This window comes from Lissotriton vulgaris, chromosome 3_1, assembly GCF_964263255.1.
Source record: "Lissotriton vulgaris chromosome 3_1, aLisVul1.2, whole genome shotgun sequence".
Lineage (NCBI taxonomy): Eukaryota > Metazoa > Chordata > Amphibia > Caudata > Salamandridae > Lissotriton > Lissotriton vulgaris.
In genome coordinates, this window is record NC_141689.1 from 906,402,818 (window position 1) to 906,421,766 (window position 18,949).

At 43.8% G+C, this 18,949-nt stretch overlaps 1 protein-coding gene across 1 annotated transcript in view; it reads left to right on the forward strand.

The window, feature by feature from the left end:
- The window catches only part of FXN (frataxin), a 110,798-nt gene that overhangs the window by 65,534 nt on the left and 26,315 nt on the right, over window positions 1-18,949 (forward strand). Inside the window, exon 3 of the mRNA XM_086963070.1 lies at window positions 3,712-3,832. Coding sequence (XP_086819196.1) covers window positions 3,712-3,832 — 121 coding nt within the window. The remainder of the gene's footprint in view (window positions 1-3,711; window positions 3,833-18,949) is intronic.

The window sequence follows — 18,949 nt, forward strand, 5'->3', positions numbered from 1 at the left end:
ACAGAAATCCGTACTACTGGGTGTATTGTTGTTTGTTGTGATCTTAAATAACTTTTTACTGTCAAGAAGAGCTCTCTACTACAGTTTTCTGACTCCTCTATCCTTTGGATGAAGAATTGGCTCTTAGCCGCGAAAATTAGTTTTTTATAGGAGTTTAAGGCTTTTTTGTATTCCCTTTTACTGTCAGGATCGTAGCTAACCCTCCACAGCCTTTCAAGCTTCCTACAAATTCTTTTCCTCTCCCTAAGAGACTCAGAGAACCAAGGTTATGAAGCCTGTTTTTTTCCTGAGAGTAGATTTTTTCCCTAGTGGTGCAGTTGTTCTTATAGCCTCTGCTATCCAATTACAAATTTGGTCAGAGGCCGTATTGCTATCCGGCACTAACCTAGGTATCGTTGATGCCAAGTGTTCTTTTAATTTTTGTGGGTCTAATCTGGACCAGTCAACAAATGATGTAGATATATCCCTGATAGGTGGTACTGCTACCCCTTCAACATTGTCTGGTGTTATTGAGAAGATTACGACCTTATGGTCTGACCAGGTAACAGGATGGCAGTCCATCATTCCAATGTGTTTATTGGACGTGAAAATTCCGTCCAGCGTGTGCCCTGCTTTGTGGGTGTCTTTATGCACAATCTGTTCCATGGATAGGTTTATAAAGGTGTCTATCAATGCTGCCGTATCTGCCTTATCTCTTTTTTCCAGGTGGACATTAAAATCACCCAGGATGGGAAAATCCGGGTGCTTCACACTGGCTTCTAGGAAGGGATTAAGTGACAGTGTCAGCGGGGTTTTAGCTTTTGGTGGCCTGTATAACAAGAGCCCATTGAAGGCTTAGTTATAGGTTAACTTAATGTTAAATGATAAGGTTTCACAATCTGGGGTGCTGCCCAAGCTACATCCCTTCATCATTAGTTTGTTCCTGGTAATAATAGCTAGCCCCCCCACCCCCTTTTCTCTTTCCTGTCTGCTCTAGTAATTCCATATCCCTCTGGGATTGCTAGTAGTAGGTCAGTATCTGAGGCTTCATCCGCCCAGATTTTAGTAATGAAGATTAAACCCAAATTTCTGTGAGTCTATGAGGTCTGCAATTTTGGTGTTGTTTGACTAAGGAATGTGCGTTCATAAGGCCCGCCCTAAAGGGTATTTGTGTTATTTTCCGTGACCGGGTACTCGCTGTTAAAGTACTACTTTTGGTAAAGGCAAATATAAGCCCACAATTCAGGCAGTGCTTAATTTCTGCTTGGGGCGAATGATGCCGGCAGCAAGGGCTGGGTCTTAATGCTAAAAGTTCCTCGCTAGAGTATTTGGCCCTAACCCCGGGCGCGGACGGGCGCAGACGGGCTTGCCTTTGACGCGCCCGCTGCGCGCGTCCGCTGCTCGTTGGGGAGGTGTCCTCATTTATACCTAGAAGGCAACGTCAGTGTGGGTGTGTCTCGCTCTGCCCGGTCCGCCCTCCACAACAAACAGCCTCAGCTCCAGTGGACCGGGGTGGAGCGGGAGGCGAACGGCAAAGGAGTGCAAGGCTTGAGGTATTTAAAATATTGTATCATTTCTGTGCAAAAATGCTCAAGTTTCTCTGCAAAAATGCTCAAATTAAAAAGTTTAAAAAGTAAGTTCCCACAGCAACAGTGTAAGGGTACAGCCACCCCACGCGCTACTCACGATCTCAGGTATTTCATTGTTGAGCTCTAGCTGAAGCTATTGGGTTTGGCACCAAAAGCTCAGAGTGGGACACAACCGGATTTCATAGCAGCTGATATCATGTCGAGGGTTGGATATATTCACCACCTCGACCCAATTCAAGGTTTTACCTTCAAACTTAGTTACTTTTTTGTTTCTCTGAATCCTTGATCTGAAAGCTGTATCCCAGTCGGGCTCCACGAGGCCAATACCTTTACTGCTCCAGCTGAAACCATTTTCAATACAACATAAGATCTAAGTGGGATGAAGCTGGTTTTCCTCCCTGCTTTGGGTGTGATCGTCCTGAACAAGCCTCAACACCTTCCTGTCCCGGGCCTCTGGATGTGGAAAACATAGCTAAGTCCCACTTTTTTCCATCTGCTGGGAAAGTTTTTTATGGTCAGTATTTCACCCCTTCACTCTGCTAGGCAGACTTCTATGCACCAATTCTTTTTACATGTAATGAAAATGCGCTCGACAGTGGATCCCTCTAATCAACAGCACCTGAATTACTATCCATTTGTTATTCTCACCTCATCTATGCTTGTGAGATTGTGTGTGCACACTGTATCACACCCACTGTCACAATGCTATTCCTTACGGAACTCAACAGTTTTAACAAAAAGCTCAGGTGCACCACTTATTCAACAAGAGCAAATATAAAGTCTATCATCAACAACTGTAATCTTTCAAGAGAAGTTTTTCTTTTTATTCCAATATCAAAAACTTTTTCATCATAAAAACAAGGTCATGAGCATCACTTGTTCACAACGGCACAGCCGACGCATTTCGTCCTTGAAGCGGACTTCTTCAGGGCATTAGTTATTCCCCATTCTGTGTCGGGATAACTGAATAGCCACAAGGTCGCGAAGCGTCTCTGCCAGCACATCGCGACCTTGTGGAGTCCCGATGGCACCTTTTGACAGTCTAATACTGGTTGCAGGCCTTAATTGATGGCCTAATTATCGATGAAACGTGAGAAGTATCTGGTCAACAGTGACAATTGATGTACACTTGGTGCTGTGAATATATGGGGACACCGCCTTAACTGACGTGTTCCAACTTTCAGGATTGATTTAAGCTTCTGGAAGGGAGTACATATTAGCTGACATGCTCTGGTCATATTAAGGATATGCAAACTTTGGATTAGATCGAATTATATCTTGGATCTTCTTATGGATCACACCTGAGTAGGAACTTGGTGCATGTTCTCGCGACCCTTCATCCTGATGTTTGGATTGATACGTTTTGCCTGGGCACTTATATTATCCTGCCCTTTCATATCTTTGAAGGAGGTTGTGCCGCACTTGGCTATTCAGTTACCCCGACTCAGAATGGGGAATAACTAATGCCCTGAAGAAGTCCGCTTCAAGGACGAAATGCGTCGGCTGTGCCCTTGTGCACCAATTTTTTTTCCAGCCATGTCTTTTGAAGTCCAGAGTCCTTCTGCTTTTTGTGTCCCTGGAGCATGCAAAATAGAGGCCAATCACTTGATTCTTGGATAGCAGTTCTAGACCCTGGGTGCCAGCAAGTGTCTGGAGCCCTTTAGTCCTTGGTTACATGAGTCGTCTTCTTCCAGCAGGGGTCTTCTTTTTCCAGCAGGGTCTTCTTCCACAGTTGTAGTCTTCCCACATTCAGGAATGTTCTAAGGAGGTGAAGATGAGCTGCTAGTATTTTCCTTTGCACTAGCCAGTGACTGGAGAATTTTCCCTCCCACTCCTGCCTACTTTGTCATTCATTAAGACTGATGACGTTTTCACAAACCAAAAAGAGTACTTTTCGCTGCGATTGCTACATATTTACAGGGAACCAATGTTTAATCTGGCGTCAAAATGGGGAAGGTACTTGTACTGCACTCACCTTAGATGTAACTGTTGGTATGTACTTAACCTTTATGCTTCGGTGATTGATACAAAGCACCTCTACCTGAAATGTTGCATGGCGGATGTACCAAATGGGCTTGACAAATATAGCTTTTCATACTCCATGTGAATTGGTTGTGTGTTTATCTTTGACTTTGTATTGCAGCTCTCTAGACGAAGCAGCTTATGAAAATTTGGCAGAAGAAACACTGGATTCCTTGGCCGAGTTCTTTGATGACATTGCTGATCAGCCGTTCACACCAGATGATTATGATGTAACATTTGGGGTATGTTTTTACAAAGCACTGCCAACATTTTCCTTGCATCACCATCATTATAAGACAAGACATCACTATACCGATACTGCTGTGGTGGCAATATACATTGTATGCTCCTTAGAAATCTACATATGTAGCTAAGCTGACATAATTTTTAGGCATCCTGTGTTCCACTGCTCTGTTAAAATGATTTGTAACTAGAGACTCAAGCATTTTTTGTTAATATATGCAGTATATTAGAAATGAAAAAAACTGTGGTTATCCCGTGGCAAAGTTATCAAGCCTAGTCTTTAAGTGGGGCCCATACACCATATTGCTATTTAATGACCTGCATTGTTGTTTTGTCATAGATATCCCAGATCTAACCACCAAGACTAAAGTACAAACATCTTTATATGTACAGGTCGACCTTTCAATTTATGAGCTATTTATAATTATTCAATAGAAAATAAACAATATTGTTCACTTTGGGAATTCGAGAATGTGAATGGTGGGAATTCCCAGTAGCCGCTGCACCTGAGCACAGCAGCCTCGTGGTGCGCCAGCCTGGGATTTTGACAAAAATGTGACCCATAAAATCTGCAAACCCGAGGCATGTTGGCATCATATATCATTTCTGAAGTCCGTTTATGCCCAAATCCACAAGTCTGCATTGATGGCTAGGATGGCTCTCCCCACCCCCTAGTGTATTCGTTTATCTGATCTGCCTACCATAACAGCACCTTAACGGAAGTCGGATCATACCCACAGTGCTTTGCTGTGCTCTTGAATCGTCGACTGAGATGTGCTGCTGATCCCTTTCTTTGCCACATTATTGATGTGTTCTGGATCCTGCGGGTACCCATCTTTCCTCAACCCTGTATCCCCTTAGGACAGGGGTCTTCAATCTGTGGGGCGCGACCCCCAGGGGGGTCGTGGAGTCCTGGGAAGGGGGTCGCAGATTGTCAGTTTGATTTAGATGGCGTGGGGCTGATTGAGGGTGCTCAGGCGGAGGCCTAATTCACACCGAGGGGTGAAAATCAACAAAGCCTCATTAACCAGTAAAAGGTCTTTTAAATACGTGTGAAGTACTGGGGAGCGGCTTTGAGTGTGTCCCTGAAGGTGTTGCCCGGCTTATATACACGAGGAGAGGAAGGGATGGGGCAGGGGAGGGTGGCTGGGGGAGCCCTTTGAGTTCAATGGACGTTGCGCGCCTGGAGCTGTGGGTCCAGCCTGCAAAGCTTAAAGCACGAACCCTCATACCTGGCGCCTGGCAGGAGTAATGTGCCTTAGAGTCGGTTCTTCAGGTGAGATGTTGTTACAGCCTGTCCGCCCCCAGCAGGAGGCACAGAGATGCCCTCCCATGAGAGAGGAAAAAGACGCAGAGAGATACTGACCCCCTTCCCCCCCATGAGACAGGCACAGAAAAGGTGGGTGGATGAATGGATGAAAGGGTGGATGGATGTATGGATGGATAAAAGGATGCATGGATAATGATGGATGGATGGATGTGTGAAAAGGTGGGTGGATGAATTGTGGATGGATGGATGAAAGGGTGGGTGGATGAAGGATGGATGTATGGACGAAAGGGTGGATGGATGAAGGATGGATGTATGGATGGATAAAAGGTTGCATGGATCATGATGGATGGATGTGTGAAAAGGTGGGTGGATGAATGATGGGTGAATAAATGGATGAAACGATGGATGGATGAAGGGTGAATGTATAAATGTAAGGATGAAACGGTGGCTGGATGAAGGATGGATGGATATGTGAAAAGATGGGTGGATGAATGATGAGTGGATGGATGGATGAAAGGGTGGATGGATGGATTGATGGATGGATGGAAGGAAGGATGAAACGGTAGATGGGTGAAGGATGGATGTATGGATGGATAAAATGTTGCATGGATGAATGATGGATGGATGGATGTGTGGAAAACGTGGGTGGATGAATGATGGGTGAATGGATAGATAAAAGGGCGGATAGATGAAGGATGTATGTATGGATGGAAGGAAGGATGAAGGATGGATGTATGGATGGATAAAAGGTTGCATGGATGAATGATGGATGGATGGATGTGTGAAAAGGTGGGTGGATGAATGGTGGATGGATGGATGAAAGGGTGGGTGGATGAAGGATAGATGTATGGATGAAAGGGTGGAAGGATGAAGGATGGATGTATGGATGGAAGGATGAAAGGGCGGATGGATGAAGGATGGATGTATGGATGGAAGGGTGAAAGGGTGGATGGATGTATGGATGAAAGGGTGGATGGATGAAAGGGTGGATGGAGAAGGATGGATGAAGGATGGATGTATGGATGGAAGGATGAAAGGGTGGATTGATGAAGATGGATGTATGGATGCATAAAAGGTTGTATGGATGAATGATTGATGGATGTGTGAAAAGGTGGATGGATGAATGATGGATGGATGGATGGAAGGGTGGATGGGTAAACGATGGATGTAAGGATGAAAGGGTGGCTGGATGAAGGGTGGATGTATGTATGGATGGAAGGATGAAGGGTGGATGTATGTATGGATGGAAGGATGAAAGGGTGGATGGATGAAGGATGGATGGATGGAAGGATGAAAGGGTGGATGAATGAAGGATGGATGGATGGATGTGTGAAAGTGTAGGTGGATGAATGTTGGATGAATGTGATGAGGTCTAACAGGCGCATTTATGGTTGTCGATAGTTGTTGATGATGAGGAGTACCAGTTTCTAGAAACTTTTGTTGCAAGGGGGTCCTTAAGCCTAAAAAGGTTTTACAAGGGGGTCTCGGCATCAAAAAGTTTGAATACCTCTGCCTTAGGAGCTTAGAGATAGGTGAGTTTGATGTGATCCCCTTCAAAACGGGGGTGCCTTTCGGAGAGAAGTGGTAGCAGCTGAAACAGTCATGCTGCTTCAAACTATGGTTCTTTGATTTGCCATGTTCTGTTGTATTCAAACACAGAGACTCGAGGTTTGCAACATGAAAGGCCAGTGCAAGCCATTCAATCTCTACCATTGAAGGGAATCTTTGATCTGATTGTTTGTTGTTTCTTTTCACCTGTATTATCTGGCTGAAGCTCTATATTGTTAAGAAAATTAAACTTTTGAAGCCAATTAAGACTTTTCACGGGTCTAAGCAGCTTAATCCCGAAAACATATGAGTTGCTGGTGGCCACTGTAACACTGATGTGTCTCTCCCCGAAACTCTACATGTGCAAATCTGGCAGGATCAATTAGCTACTGAAATGGGAAAAAAAGAATATGATTGATATTTCGACAGCTCAAGATCCAGTGCATTAAAATACATGAAGATTATCCCAGTTTATGGTTTAAACAACTCTACCGAAAGAGCAATGTAGGAACATATTTGTGCAAATAGGTAGTGCAGATAGCTTGCCTGCATGAGGAACATATTTATGCAAATGTGGAGTGCTGATAGCTTGCCTACAGGAGACTTATGTGTTACCTGGCGAAGCAGATAAGCTACAAAGGAAGTGTATTACGCAGGCTATAGGTACATGACCGGGGTGGGGCGGGGGGGGGGGGGGTAGTAATCTAGCTGGCTCCAAAAGTACCATATGAAGCCAACACATTATTAGAAGACACAGAAGGATGATATTTGCTATTAAGTGGACCACTGAATGGAAGAGATTTAACAATCATAGGCCTGTAATCTCTTTATATAGACAATCAATCCATCTATGTTGAATTGGGCAGACCACTGAATTTGTGAGGAAAATGTGTTTTTTTTTTTTACAAAGTTTGAGCTTTGCAAGGGATTCTGGGTACCAGAACCTGGTAAGAGCCAGACACGTCACCCCATCCTGTATTCCCCTGGGTGTCTAGTTTTCAAAAATGTATAGGTTGGCTAGGTTTCCCTAGGTGCCTGCAGAGCTAGGTTTTAAAATCTACAGCTAGGCACTTTGCCAAAAAAGGGTCGGTGTTCACTGTGAAAATGTGGTGTGTCCATGTTGCGTTTTGGGCCTTTCCTGTCGCGGACACTAGGCCTACCCACACAAGTGAGGTACCATTTTTGTCAGAAGACTTTGGGGGATTAGGGGTGAGTGAAATCTTGTGGATCTATGCAGATTCCAGAACTTTCGGATACAAATGTGAGGAAAATGTGGAGCTTTTTGACAAAGTTTGATGTTTGCAAGGGATTCTGGGTATCAGATCCTGGTGAGAGCCAGACAAGCCACCCCATCCTGTATTCCCCTGGGTGTCTACTTTTCAAAAATGTATAGGTTTGCTAGGTTTCCCTAGGTGCCTGCAGAGCTAGAGTATAAAATCTACAGCTAGGCACTTTGCCAAAAAAGGGTCGGTGTTCACTGTGAAAATGTGGTGTGTCCATGTTGCGTTTTGGGCCTTTCCTGTCGTGGACACTAGGCCTACCCACACAAGTGAGGTACCATTTTTGTCAGAAGACTTTGGGGGATGAACGGTGTGTGAAATCTTGTGGATCTATGCAGATTCCTGAACTTTCTGTCACAAATGTGAGGAAAATGTGGAGTTGTTTGACAAAGTTTGGTGTTTGCAAGGGATTCTGGGTAACAGATCCTGGTGAGAGCCAGACAAGTCACCCCATCCTGGATTCCCCTGGGTGTCTTGTTTTCAAAAATGTATAGGGTTGCTATGTTTCCTGCTGTAATGTCTTAATGTGCTGCTCGAGCCTGGCAGTCCTATCTCCATGGCAGCGTCTCGTGTGAGACCGTTACAACCAGAAGAGCTGACAGGCAAGCAGCAGGAGTTGGTGGTGCTGTACTTAAGAGAAATAAACTCCTTGAGACTTACCAGTGTGTGGCTTCTTAACACTGGCGACGAGTGATGCTTGCGGGGGACAAGCTTACCACCAACTCTCCCCTTCTTGAACCCAAGGACTTTGTTTTTTTACCAAGGCGACCTGAGTCTGGTGACCAGTGAGAAACACTTTTCCCGTTTTCCCAGAGGATTTCCGGATGTCTACTGCTTCTTTTCCCGCTTTCGAGTGGGTTTGGAACTGGATTTGAGCAATTTTTCTCTGTTTTGGTTTCCCTGACGGTTCTTGGTAGCTCCTGACGCCCTCCTTCTCGTGCACACGCTAGCGTGACGCGCATGACATCGAGCACACGTCAGCACATCTTCACGTGCACATTGCGTGCCACCATCTTTGTTGTCAATCTCCTTGACAACACTGCACGGAGCCTGCAATCGGATCTCGGACTAATGATTAGATACGAAGTACATTGAATTCAGCGTCCTGCAGGTATTGTCTCACTCCTATTGACTGCTGACACGTTTAACGCTCACACATTTAATTTTATGCCGCATTTGCGATAGTGAAGACCCTATCAGGTATTTTGGATTTGTGGCACACTCGGTTAAATTACTCCTTTTGATACACTCTATGCCGCATTTGCCACAGTGTTTGTACTCAACCAATTTACCTTTTGTTGACTGGTGCCAGTTTCTCCTTTTTCTCAGTAAGCTAATCATTACTATAACTCTGCCAGCATGTCAGCCACATTAATGAGCCAGCCTCCCCCTTCCTATGTGAAAAGGGTGAGCCACTGTTACCTTGGAAAAGATGGAAACTGTTATTCGATTCGTATTTAGTCTCTATTGGAGGCAAACAATTCTCAGCTCATAGAAGGCAAGCTATTCTCCTTCATAAACTTGGAATTGAAGGGCGCAACATACATGAAAGTATTACACAGTATTGACACAATCCTTGTCGGTGAAGGTGATGGTGAACCCCGCTGATGTATACGAAATGTCTATAAAAATTTTAGAAATGTATTTTGGGCCACGAATCCAATGAAAAAATTGGGAACTATATTGCTTCATTAACCCGTTCGGTGCATCGGACGGCCCCTGGCCTTCCAACGTCACAGTGGACGTGTGCAGAGAACGGCCAGGGGCCGTCCGAAACACGCCCACTCATTAAATCACTCGCACCTTGGCGGAATTCACGCCAAGATCAACGGGTTAAAGACACTTGCCAGCACCTGTGAGTTTGGTGATCAACTAGTCAGGTGCGCCAACGGTCCTAGAGTGCAGGAGACGCTCCTGTCTAGAAATCCTTCCCTCAAGGAAGCTATAGCGATCGTAGAGGGGATGGAAAAAACCTCTGGCTGGGTTACAGAGATGAAAGCTCATAAGTCAACAACTGATGACATTCCTACTCCAAGTAGCATCCATGAGCTAACTCAAAGGGAAGTACCTCAAGACTCTATTGACAATAAGGCGGCACGTGGGACTAGGATTACGCCTTCCACTGATTTTCCAAAGATAAAATGTTATAACTGTGAGAGCCTTAACCACTCCTCCAACTACCCTAACTACTATGTTAGGAATACAGCCTGACACAAGTGTGGAATCAGCTGTCACTATGCCAGAGTATGCAAGTCTGTTGGCAGAGTACGCACAGTGGAAAGGGTTGAGACCACTTATGACACTTCAAGAACCATTATGTTGAGCGTGAGAGATGATGGCATGGTGAATGCGGATATCATCAGTATGCCTGAATGTGAAGTGGTGATTGGGGACAAATTAATTGTGGTTATGGCAGATTCTGGTTCCCCTTTTACCTTGTTGGGCAATGAACTTTGGGACAAAACGTTTCCTGAATTACAGATTCTTGCTCCTGACATTAGCCTGGTCAGTTATGGTGGCTCACACATAGACGTAATTGGATATGCTATCATGAAGATTCACTTCAAGGGAAGGGAAACTATTTGAAAGATTAATGTTACCAAACGTGGTGATAACCTCCTTGGGTGGTGACATCAAAGAGACTTGGGGATAATCCTCAACCCGAATGCTCGTTATCCCTTCTGAGCAAGTCATGTTAGTTGATCACTCTGCAACCTCTAATAGGTTCTTTGAGGAGTTTCCCCAAGTCTCTTCTGACAACCTTGGTTTATTTAAAGACATTGAGCATCGTATAGTCCTTAAGCAGAATGTAATACGTGTTGTACACAAAGTTAGAAAGGTTCCCAACATGATGTTAGATCCTCTGAGGAAGAAAACTCAAGAGACTGGTGAGCTTGAACATTACTGAGGAAATTGAATCCTCAGAATGGTTGGCCCCAGTGGTTCTGGCCCACCAAGGATGGAGAGAAGAACATCAGAATGTGTGTTGACTTGAGGAGTCAAAACAAATCCATATGGGTAGACGCCAACCCCTTCCTAATATCGCAGAGTCAATTAACATGCTTGATGTTGCGAAGGTTTTCAGTGTATTAGATTTGTCCTCAGCGTATCACCAGTACCCCTCAATCCAGATTCCAAGCACTTAACATTTTTCGTGACACCACTGGGGGCATTCCGGTTCATCAGAATGCTGTTCGGATTAGCCTCGCCAGCTGCCTGTTTTCAGCGCCTCATGAAGATGATCTTGGGAGACATGTCTAATATCTTGTTCTTCCAGGACAATATCTTTGTTTATGGGAAGAATGACTTGGAGCATGATAGTGTTTTGAGAGCGGTTCTGAAAAGACTAGCTGACAAAGGTTTGACTGTAAACAAACTAAAGTGTAAGATTGTTGTATCCTCTGTCACATATTTAGGACATGTTATCTCTGGGGAGGGCATCCAACTGAAACTGGATCTTGCAAAGTGTATTCTTGAAGCCCCTGCTCCAGCTTATAAGGAGCAAGTGAGGTATTTCCTTGGCCTTGCCGAGTTTTATTCAAAGTTTGTCCAAGGCTTCGCCACCACTGTTGAACCTATCAGAGCCCTTCTGCGGAAAGCTATACCGTTTGCCTGGCCGCAAGAGTGTGATGTGTCTGTCAAGCACGCTATAGGTAAGATGCCCACACTTGGCCATTTTGATACCAAGAAGAAAACTGTTCTGACAACTGATGCCAGTCTGTGTGGCCTGGGAGCAGTGCTTTCCCAGATTGATGTAAATGAGGAGAAAGTTGTTGCATTTGCCTCTAGAGCACTAAAGAAACCTGAACAACAGTACTCCTACATCGAAAGGGAGGCCTTGGCCATAGCGTGGGCAATAAAGCATTTTAAATTTTACATATGGGGCATACCTTTCTTGGTGAGATCTGATCATTGCCCTTTGGTTCAGGTATTCTCGTGTATAGAAAGCGAAATACTGACACTAAGGGTTAAGCGCTGGAGCAAAGGGTTAGAAGAATTTAATTTCTAAGTACAATACCTTCCTGGTTCTATGTTTTTTTTTGCCAAAGCTTGAGGTTTGCAAGGGATTCTGGGTAACAACACTTGGGGAGAGTCAGACAATTCACCCCATCCTGGTTTGCACTGGGTGTCTAGTTTTCAAAAATATATAGGTTTGCTAGGTTTCCCTAGGTGCCGGCAGAGCAAGGGTTCAAAATCTACAGCTATGCACTTTGCAAAAATAAGGGTGAGCTTTCACTGTAAAAATGTGGTATGTCCATGTTGCGTTTTGGGCCGTTTCTGTCGTGGGCACTATGCCTACCCACACAAGTCAGGTACCAATTTTCTTGGAAGACTTTGAGGAATGCGGGGTGGTTGGAAGTTATGGATCCATGGAGATTCCAGAACTTTCCACCACAGAAATGTGAGGAAAATTTCTTTTGTTTGACAAAGTTTGAGGTTTGCAAGGGATTCTGGGTAACAGAACCTGTTGAGAGGCACACAAGTCACTCCATCGTGGATTCGCCTTGGTGTCTAGTTTTAAAAAATGTGCAGGTTTGCTAGGTTTCCCTATGTGCCGTCAGTGATAGGGCCCAAAATCCACAGGTAGGCAAATTGCTAAAAACAAGTCAGTGCCTAGTGGGCTTTCTGCCATCCTGGGGAATTGGGGGGGGGGCGGGGGAAATTGCCCCGATATGCCCCCAAGGGGGGCAGAAAGACTGTCGCTATTTGTTTGGGGGTGGGGGCATTGGTATGCCCATTCTGGGCAGCTCCCAAACCCACACATAAAAATAAGCCAGCGTAAACGCTGGCGCCTAGTGGTCTCTCTAACGTCCCCTGGGGGGGCAGATCAGGGGCTACTGCCCCATCTATCTTCTGGAGGGCAGAAAGACTGTGGCTATTTGTTTGGGGGGGGTGGGGGCATTGGTATGCCCATTCTGGGCAGCCCCCAACGCCACACATAAAAATAAGCCAGCGTAAACGCTGGCGCCTATTGGGCTCTCCAACGTCCCCTGGGGGTCAGATAAGGGGCTACTGCCTCATCTATCTCCTGGGGAGACAGAAAGACTGTGGCTATTTGTTTGGGGATGGGGGCATTGGTATGCCAATTCCGGGCAGCCCCCAACCCACACATAAAAATAAGCCAGAGTAAACGCTGGTGCCTAGTGGGGTCTCTAACGTTCCCTGGGGGCAGATATGGGGCTACTGCCACATCTATTTCCTGGGTGGGCAGAACGACTGTGGCATTTTTTTGTGGGGTGTTGGGGGCATTGGAATGCCCCTTCTGGGCAGCCCACACCCCTAAATTAAAAGAAAAATATTCCCTGATGCCTATTGGGCTTTCTGACTCCACCCTGGAAGGCAGATACGCGTATTATGCCCCTATCTGCCTCTGGTGGGGCAGAAAGACTGTGACTATTTCTTTTGGGGTGGGGGCATTGGCATGCCCATTCTGGGCAGCCCCCACCCCTACGTATTTTAAAAAAAAATCCCAGGTGCCATGTGGGCTTTCTGCCCCCCCCCCCCCCCCCGCCAGCGGGCAGATCAGGGGCTACTGCCCCCATCTGCCTCCTGTGGGTGCAGGGATACTCCTGGGGCAATCCCCAAGCAGGGATCCACTTGGGAAGGGTATCTTTGGAAAGGGGAGATTCTCTCTTTTCCAACAATACCCCTCTCATGTTTTTCAGTGCTTGGGGGGCTGAGAAAGCCCCACAAGCCCCGAAACTGTGAATCTGAAACTAAGTTTCAGTTTCGTTTTCATTGTAATGACTGCGCTACATGTGTGCGATCGTCATTACAATGAAAACACATACCATTCTTTGGGAGGTTGGTGAAGCTCATCCCCACCTTCCAAAGCAAAAAAAAAAAAAAAGCTGTTTACAGCAGAGGGTTTTTTTTAAAGTGTGCTCATGACGAAATGATTCCATCATGAGCACACTGGCACGCGCTTATGCTCATGACGAAACCATTCTGTCATGAGCATAGAAGGGGTTAAGAAATGTATATGAAAATATTTTCAAAAACATGTAGGGCCTCATTTTGATGTCGGTGGGACCGCCACCGACAGTCTATCGGTGGCAGAGCCACCAACAGCCAGGCCTTTGGTCCAACCACCGCATTACGATGTGGATGGCGGACAGCAGCGGTCAGGGAGACAGACTGCCGCCTCTGACAAGTTCAAGGAGCCCGTCAGGGTGGCGGGCAGACACTAATCCCTATAATGGAGGCAGTGCCTGTGTAGGCAACACAGTAAGGATTAGGATGCCCATTTCCCACAGCCTTTTCATGATGTTCCACTGTCATGAGAAGACTGTCGGAAAGGGACTTAAGGGGCGAGAAACAAGGCCTCAGTCCCCCATGTGCCACTGCTAAGTGGGCAGAGGGGCACATGTGGTGCCCCCCTCAAACACCCATGCACTGTGAGGCTGGCACCAAATGGTGCCTGGCACACAGTGCATGGATGTTTGTAAGCATGCGTTTGTCTACTGTGACTTGTGCTGCGGCCCTTTTCCAGGCGGCAGTACTTGTCACAGTAAAAAATGCAATTTCCGACCGCCTACATGGTGGTCTTATCAAAATATGGTGGGTGGGACCACCGACTACTTGGGCGGTCTCAATCCCACAGCAATGGCGGTCGGACGCTCGTCCAATCTCCATCGTTACAAGGCCCATAGTTATTCCAAATTATAACAAACATCCTTAACTACAATAACATGTATCTTAAAAATATTATACAATATTATATTTTTATTTTTTGTACTACTCTTCAATATTTTCACAGCTTATGTTAATAAAATATTTTATAATATGTTTTGGTAATTTGTAAATATTATTGTTAAATATTGAAACTTTAATTTAAATATTAAAAATGTACTTTACAATATTCAAAATATATACCAAAACTTTAAAACGAAATTTGTTTTAAAAATAAAATAGAATTAAATAATATTTAATGATCTCCCCACTCTTATCTCCTATAAACCCCAAATCCTGTTCCTATATTTGTTTTTTAATACAAAAAAACAAAAAATAAACAAAAACAAAAATGCACTAATGTATTATTATTTTTAAATACTTCCCACCCATGTCCCCTATAAACGTCCCGCTCCTATAAAAATATATTTCTTCATATAAAAAAAGAACATTTAAACAATTTCAATCAGAAAAACAACATTCTTATGAAAACATATTCAAAAAGTAAAAAGGCTTAATATAAATAAAAACACATAAGATAAAAAAAACTATTTACCACTAAAAAATTGTTATTATTGCAAACGATATATAAGCAATTTTGATTCTAAATATATTGATATTTTAAACAACACCTAAAATTATATTTTTTGCAACGATATTAAATACAACAGTATTTTTGTATCATGAGATATAAGTAACACAATATTTTTGATTCAATATTTTGTCCAAATACCGTTTTACACCTGTCAGCCAAAATATGATACTAACTCATTAAAGCTGTAATGATGCTGAGATTGTTAATGATGCTGTCTCCTTTCTCTTTTTTTTTGTCTTCATAAAATCCAGCTATCATTGCTGGTGGTGCTCATCGGGTTGTAATCCCAGGGGCATGTGCCGGACACCCTAAGGCTGCAAAATGGGTTTGCATGTACCATCTGTGGAGATGGTCACCAAACCATACAGGGTTGAAACTCAGATTACCTGGGCTGGGAGGTGAATTTAAATGGTGGTTTTCAGGATCATAAAAGGATGGGAAAAAACTAATGTGCAATTTTCGAGGCATAAACCAGTTAATTTTATTATTACCACCAAACATGCAAACTATGTCCTCATAATTAGACTCTAGTGGTCATATTTTCAATTGCTAAATGCAAAACGGTCTTGGAGTGGCTTAAATCATAGAGTCCTTTAGTTATCTTACTCCAATGTCCTTGATTTACTCATAAATGTTTCTCTTCCTTAGCCGCAACCAACAGGAGGATGTCGATACTGGCTAGTAAGAGCATCTGGGTAAAATCAGGTAGCCGCGTCACTGTTGCATTGGGTCGCTGGGTAATAGTTCCTATGCATATTGGTTCATTATTAATGACCATGGCTTTCTGTGGCCCTATCACGGACGACACCACTTCCTTGGAAGATCTAGGGTGGCATCTAAACCACAAGCCAAACTTAATTATCATTGGTGTTGATTTCAACTTTCTGACATGGAGTTCTGCTGCAGTAGAGAAGGTGTCTCTGGTCAGTGATATTTACCATTTATAGTATCAACTCGGTACCTATTCCATATACATTATTCATTCCTTGCATGTGTTGAAATGCTTGCAGACTTAACAACCAACATGATGGTTTGGTCAAAGCTGGTTTTGCACTTTCCTTTGCAGATCAGGAAAGTAGAATCTGCTTTTCCTGATCTGAAGTCTTTATCAGAATATTTAACTTGTAAAATTAGGCATTGTTTTGCTTTCAAGTTGTAGAATTATTTTACAGTTAACAAGAAACATTCAGATGTTTGGTAATTCATCAGATCATTAATGGAATAATATATTTTTATGTATTCTCACTCAATCATTATCAACCAATGCTGATGCATAGCTTAAGCAACGTTGACTAAATTGATCTTGTAAACTTTTCTAATCTACAATTGCTTCTAAAATTTAGCGTGTTCCATTTTAAGTATCTTGAGAGCAGTATCAGCCTCATCACAAGTATTAAGGCCACCGAAAAAGCTATCACATCATTGCAGGTTTCTAGGATCTAACTGTAATCCACAAAATAAATTCTGTTAATTCTGTGCTCCAAATTATGGTCAGCACAAGAAGGCAGTTGGCCCATGTAGCTCCCTAGCATCACAGGATAATGGGGATTGGGGTGCCACACTAACAAATCAATGATGGGCACAGCATCAGTGGCATGTGTTGCTTCCAAGTTGCTTCCAATTGTCTCTAAAATGTAAAAGTATTTTGCTGCAGGTGAGAGTACAAAGCCAAAGTACAAGTGTGTTTCAGTGAAGTGTGCATGGTTGACGCCCACTTTTCTGTATGTTCCTTTATCACATATTAATCACAAGTAGAAGAAGGATTTCTTTCTTCTTACTTCGATGATTTGCATCGCGATTTTGGTGTTTGCGGGACTTTTGCCTGGAAGGGAGCCAAGAATGGTGCATTGTTGATAATATTCACTGTGTTTACCTTATTGTAAAGTTCTAAATTCCATTAAAATAAGCAAAAAGAATATCAATTAGGAACCACTTCGAACCTATCTCAGAAGAGGCAGGATCAGTTAGTTGACTTCTTTAAACGCTTATGGCAATTTGATCAGGACTAATTTGGTGCCGATAAGGCAGCAGTAATCTTCGAATATGAGAGGCTCAACTGGTGTCCAGCTTATTACAGAATGGCATGCAACCTTTACAGATTGGAGTGCTCGCCTCCAAGGCAACTCTCATTTGCAGCCAATTAAATGAACTCTCTAGGCCAATCTATTCATCCAGTCAATTTGGTTATTTGATTCAGGTGGTATAAAGTAATGTTCCGAACACACACCTTTTTTTTCTTCAAACAAACTGTGTCTTGTTTTCCAGAACAAGCATCTGTAGAATATTTTCTTCTGCAAACATCTGGTCAACAATAGTATCTCAGTGGAGACTTACCCTACCACACTTTTCTCTGGTGACTTGAATGATCTATGAGTACATTGCCCTATTTGACGTTAAAAGCAACACAGGCTACAGGCCCACTGTATCACTTTCCTGTCAAGGGACAAGACTGGAAAACACGGTGCACGGGGGTAAATGGGGCGACTACATGTGTCCCCAGGGACAATTATCAATGGCCTACGACAGCCGGGTGCCCTGTTTGGGGCCCTCTGATCCCTTTCTGACGGTTCCCACCTTGAAAAGGCTGTCTGAAAGGAATATCGTAATCCTGACAGCGTTGCCTTCAGGATGCGCCAGACAGCTGTGGGTCCAACTGCCAGTATTATAATACAGAGGTTGGACCAGAGAGCTGTCATTGGTCAGACTGCCACCGACAGGCTGTCAGCAGTCCGACGCCGACATCTCAATCAGGCCCTTTGTTTCTAATGGTATGGGTAACATTTTTATTTTTGCAGGATAGCCGGTCATCTTTCTGTCTTATATGTGCAAATATCTAAATGGTAACATATATCACTCCCCCTTTCAAAATAGGTGTTGCCAAAGCTATTGATGAGGATTACATTTAAGACCTTAATGCTGATGGTAAACAGCCCTGACTACGAAATCTTCACCCCGCATGTTGTTAAATGCTGTTGTTACAACGACTGCGTTGTAACAACGCCTACCATTACCCCACAAGTCATAACAACGACTTGTGGAGGAGGGAGAAGGTGTTGGATTTAAAATCCAAAACCTTCCCTACTGTCCGCACAGACTTGAGTTGGAATAGTAAATTATACTATTCCAACATATAGCGCCCACCTCAGCAAGTCGTTGTTATGACTTGCGGGGTAATGGTATGCGTTATTACAACACCGTCATTGTAACGACCACATTGTAACAACATGCAGGGTGACGGCAAGCGGAATAAAGAGGCATATTCAATCCTGACCCATAAATTAATGCATGCTAGCCCACCTATTTAAAGCCTATAAACAAATCTAGACATGTTGCTTTAGTGGAAAGTACCATGGCCTAACTTCAATGGGAGAGCAATTTTTACTTAGTCAGCAGGACGGGGAGAGAAGCAGACACAGTGCTGCCTCTCAGAGCAGCCCCTTTATGATACAGCTGAAAATAAAACCACAACTGCATTTAAAAGTCAAAAATGAAATAAAAGTGTGGGATATGAATCAAAAATGCAAAGAACCAGCCAGCAGGCTACCAAATAAACCTCCATGAGCCGCTTCATAACAGTAATATAGCTCACTAAGAAAGCTTCTAATTGGTTATCCAAGGTCAAACCTATTATCTATCCTAACTACATGAATTGTGGAAAAGGCTGCATGGTGTCGTTAAGGGGTATCCCCAGCTTTCAGTGTGCACTTTATCTCAAGTGTACTCCAAATCTTCCCCTTCTTAAATTTAAGTC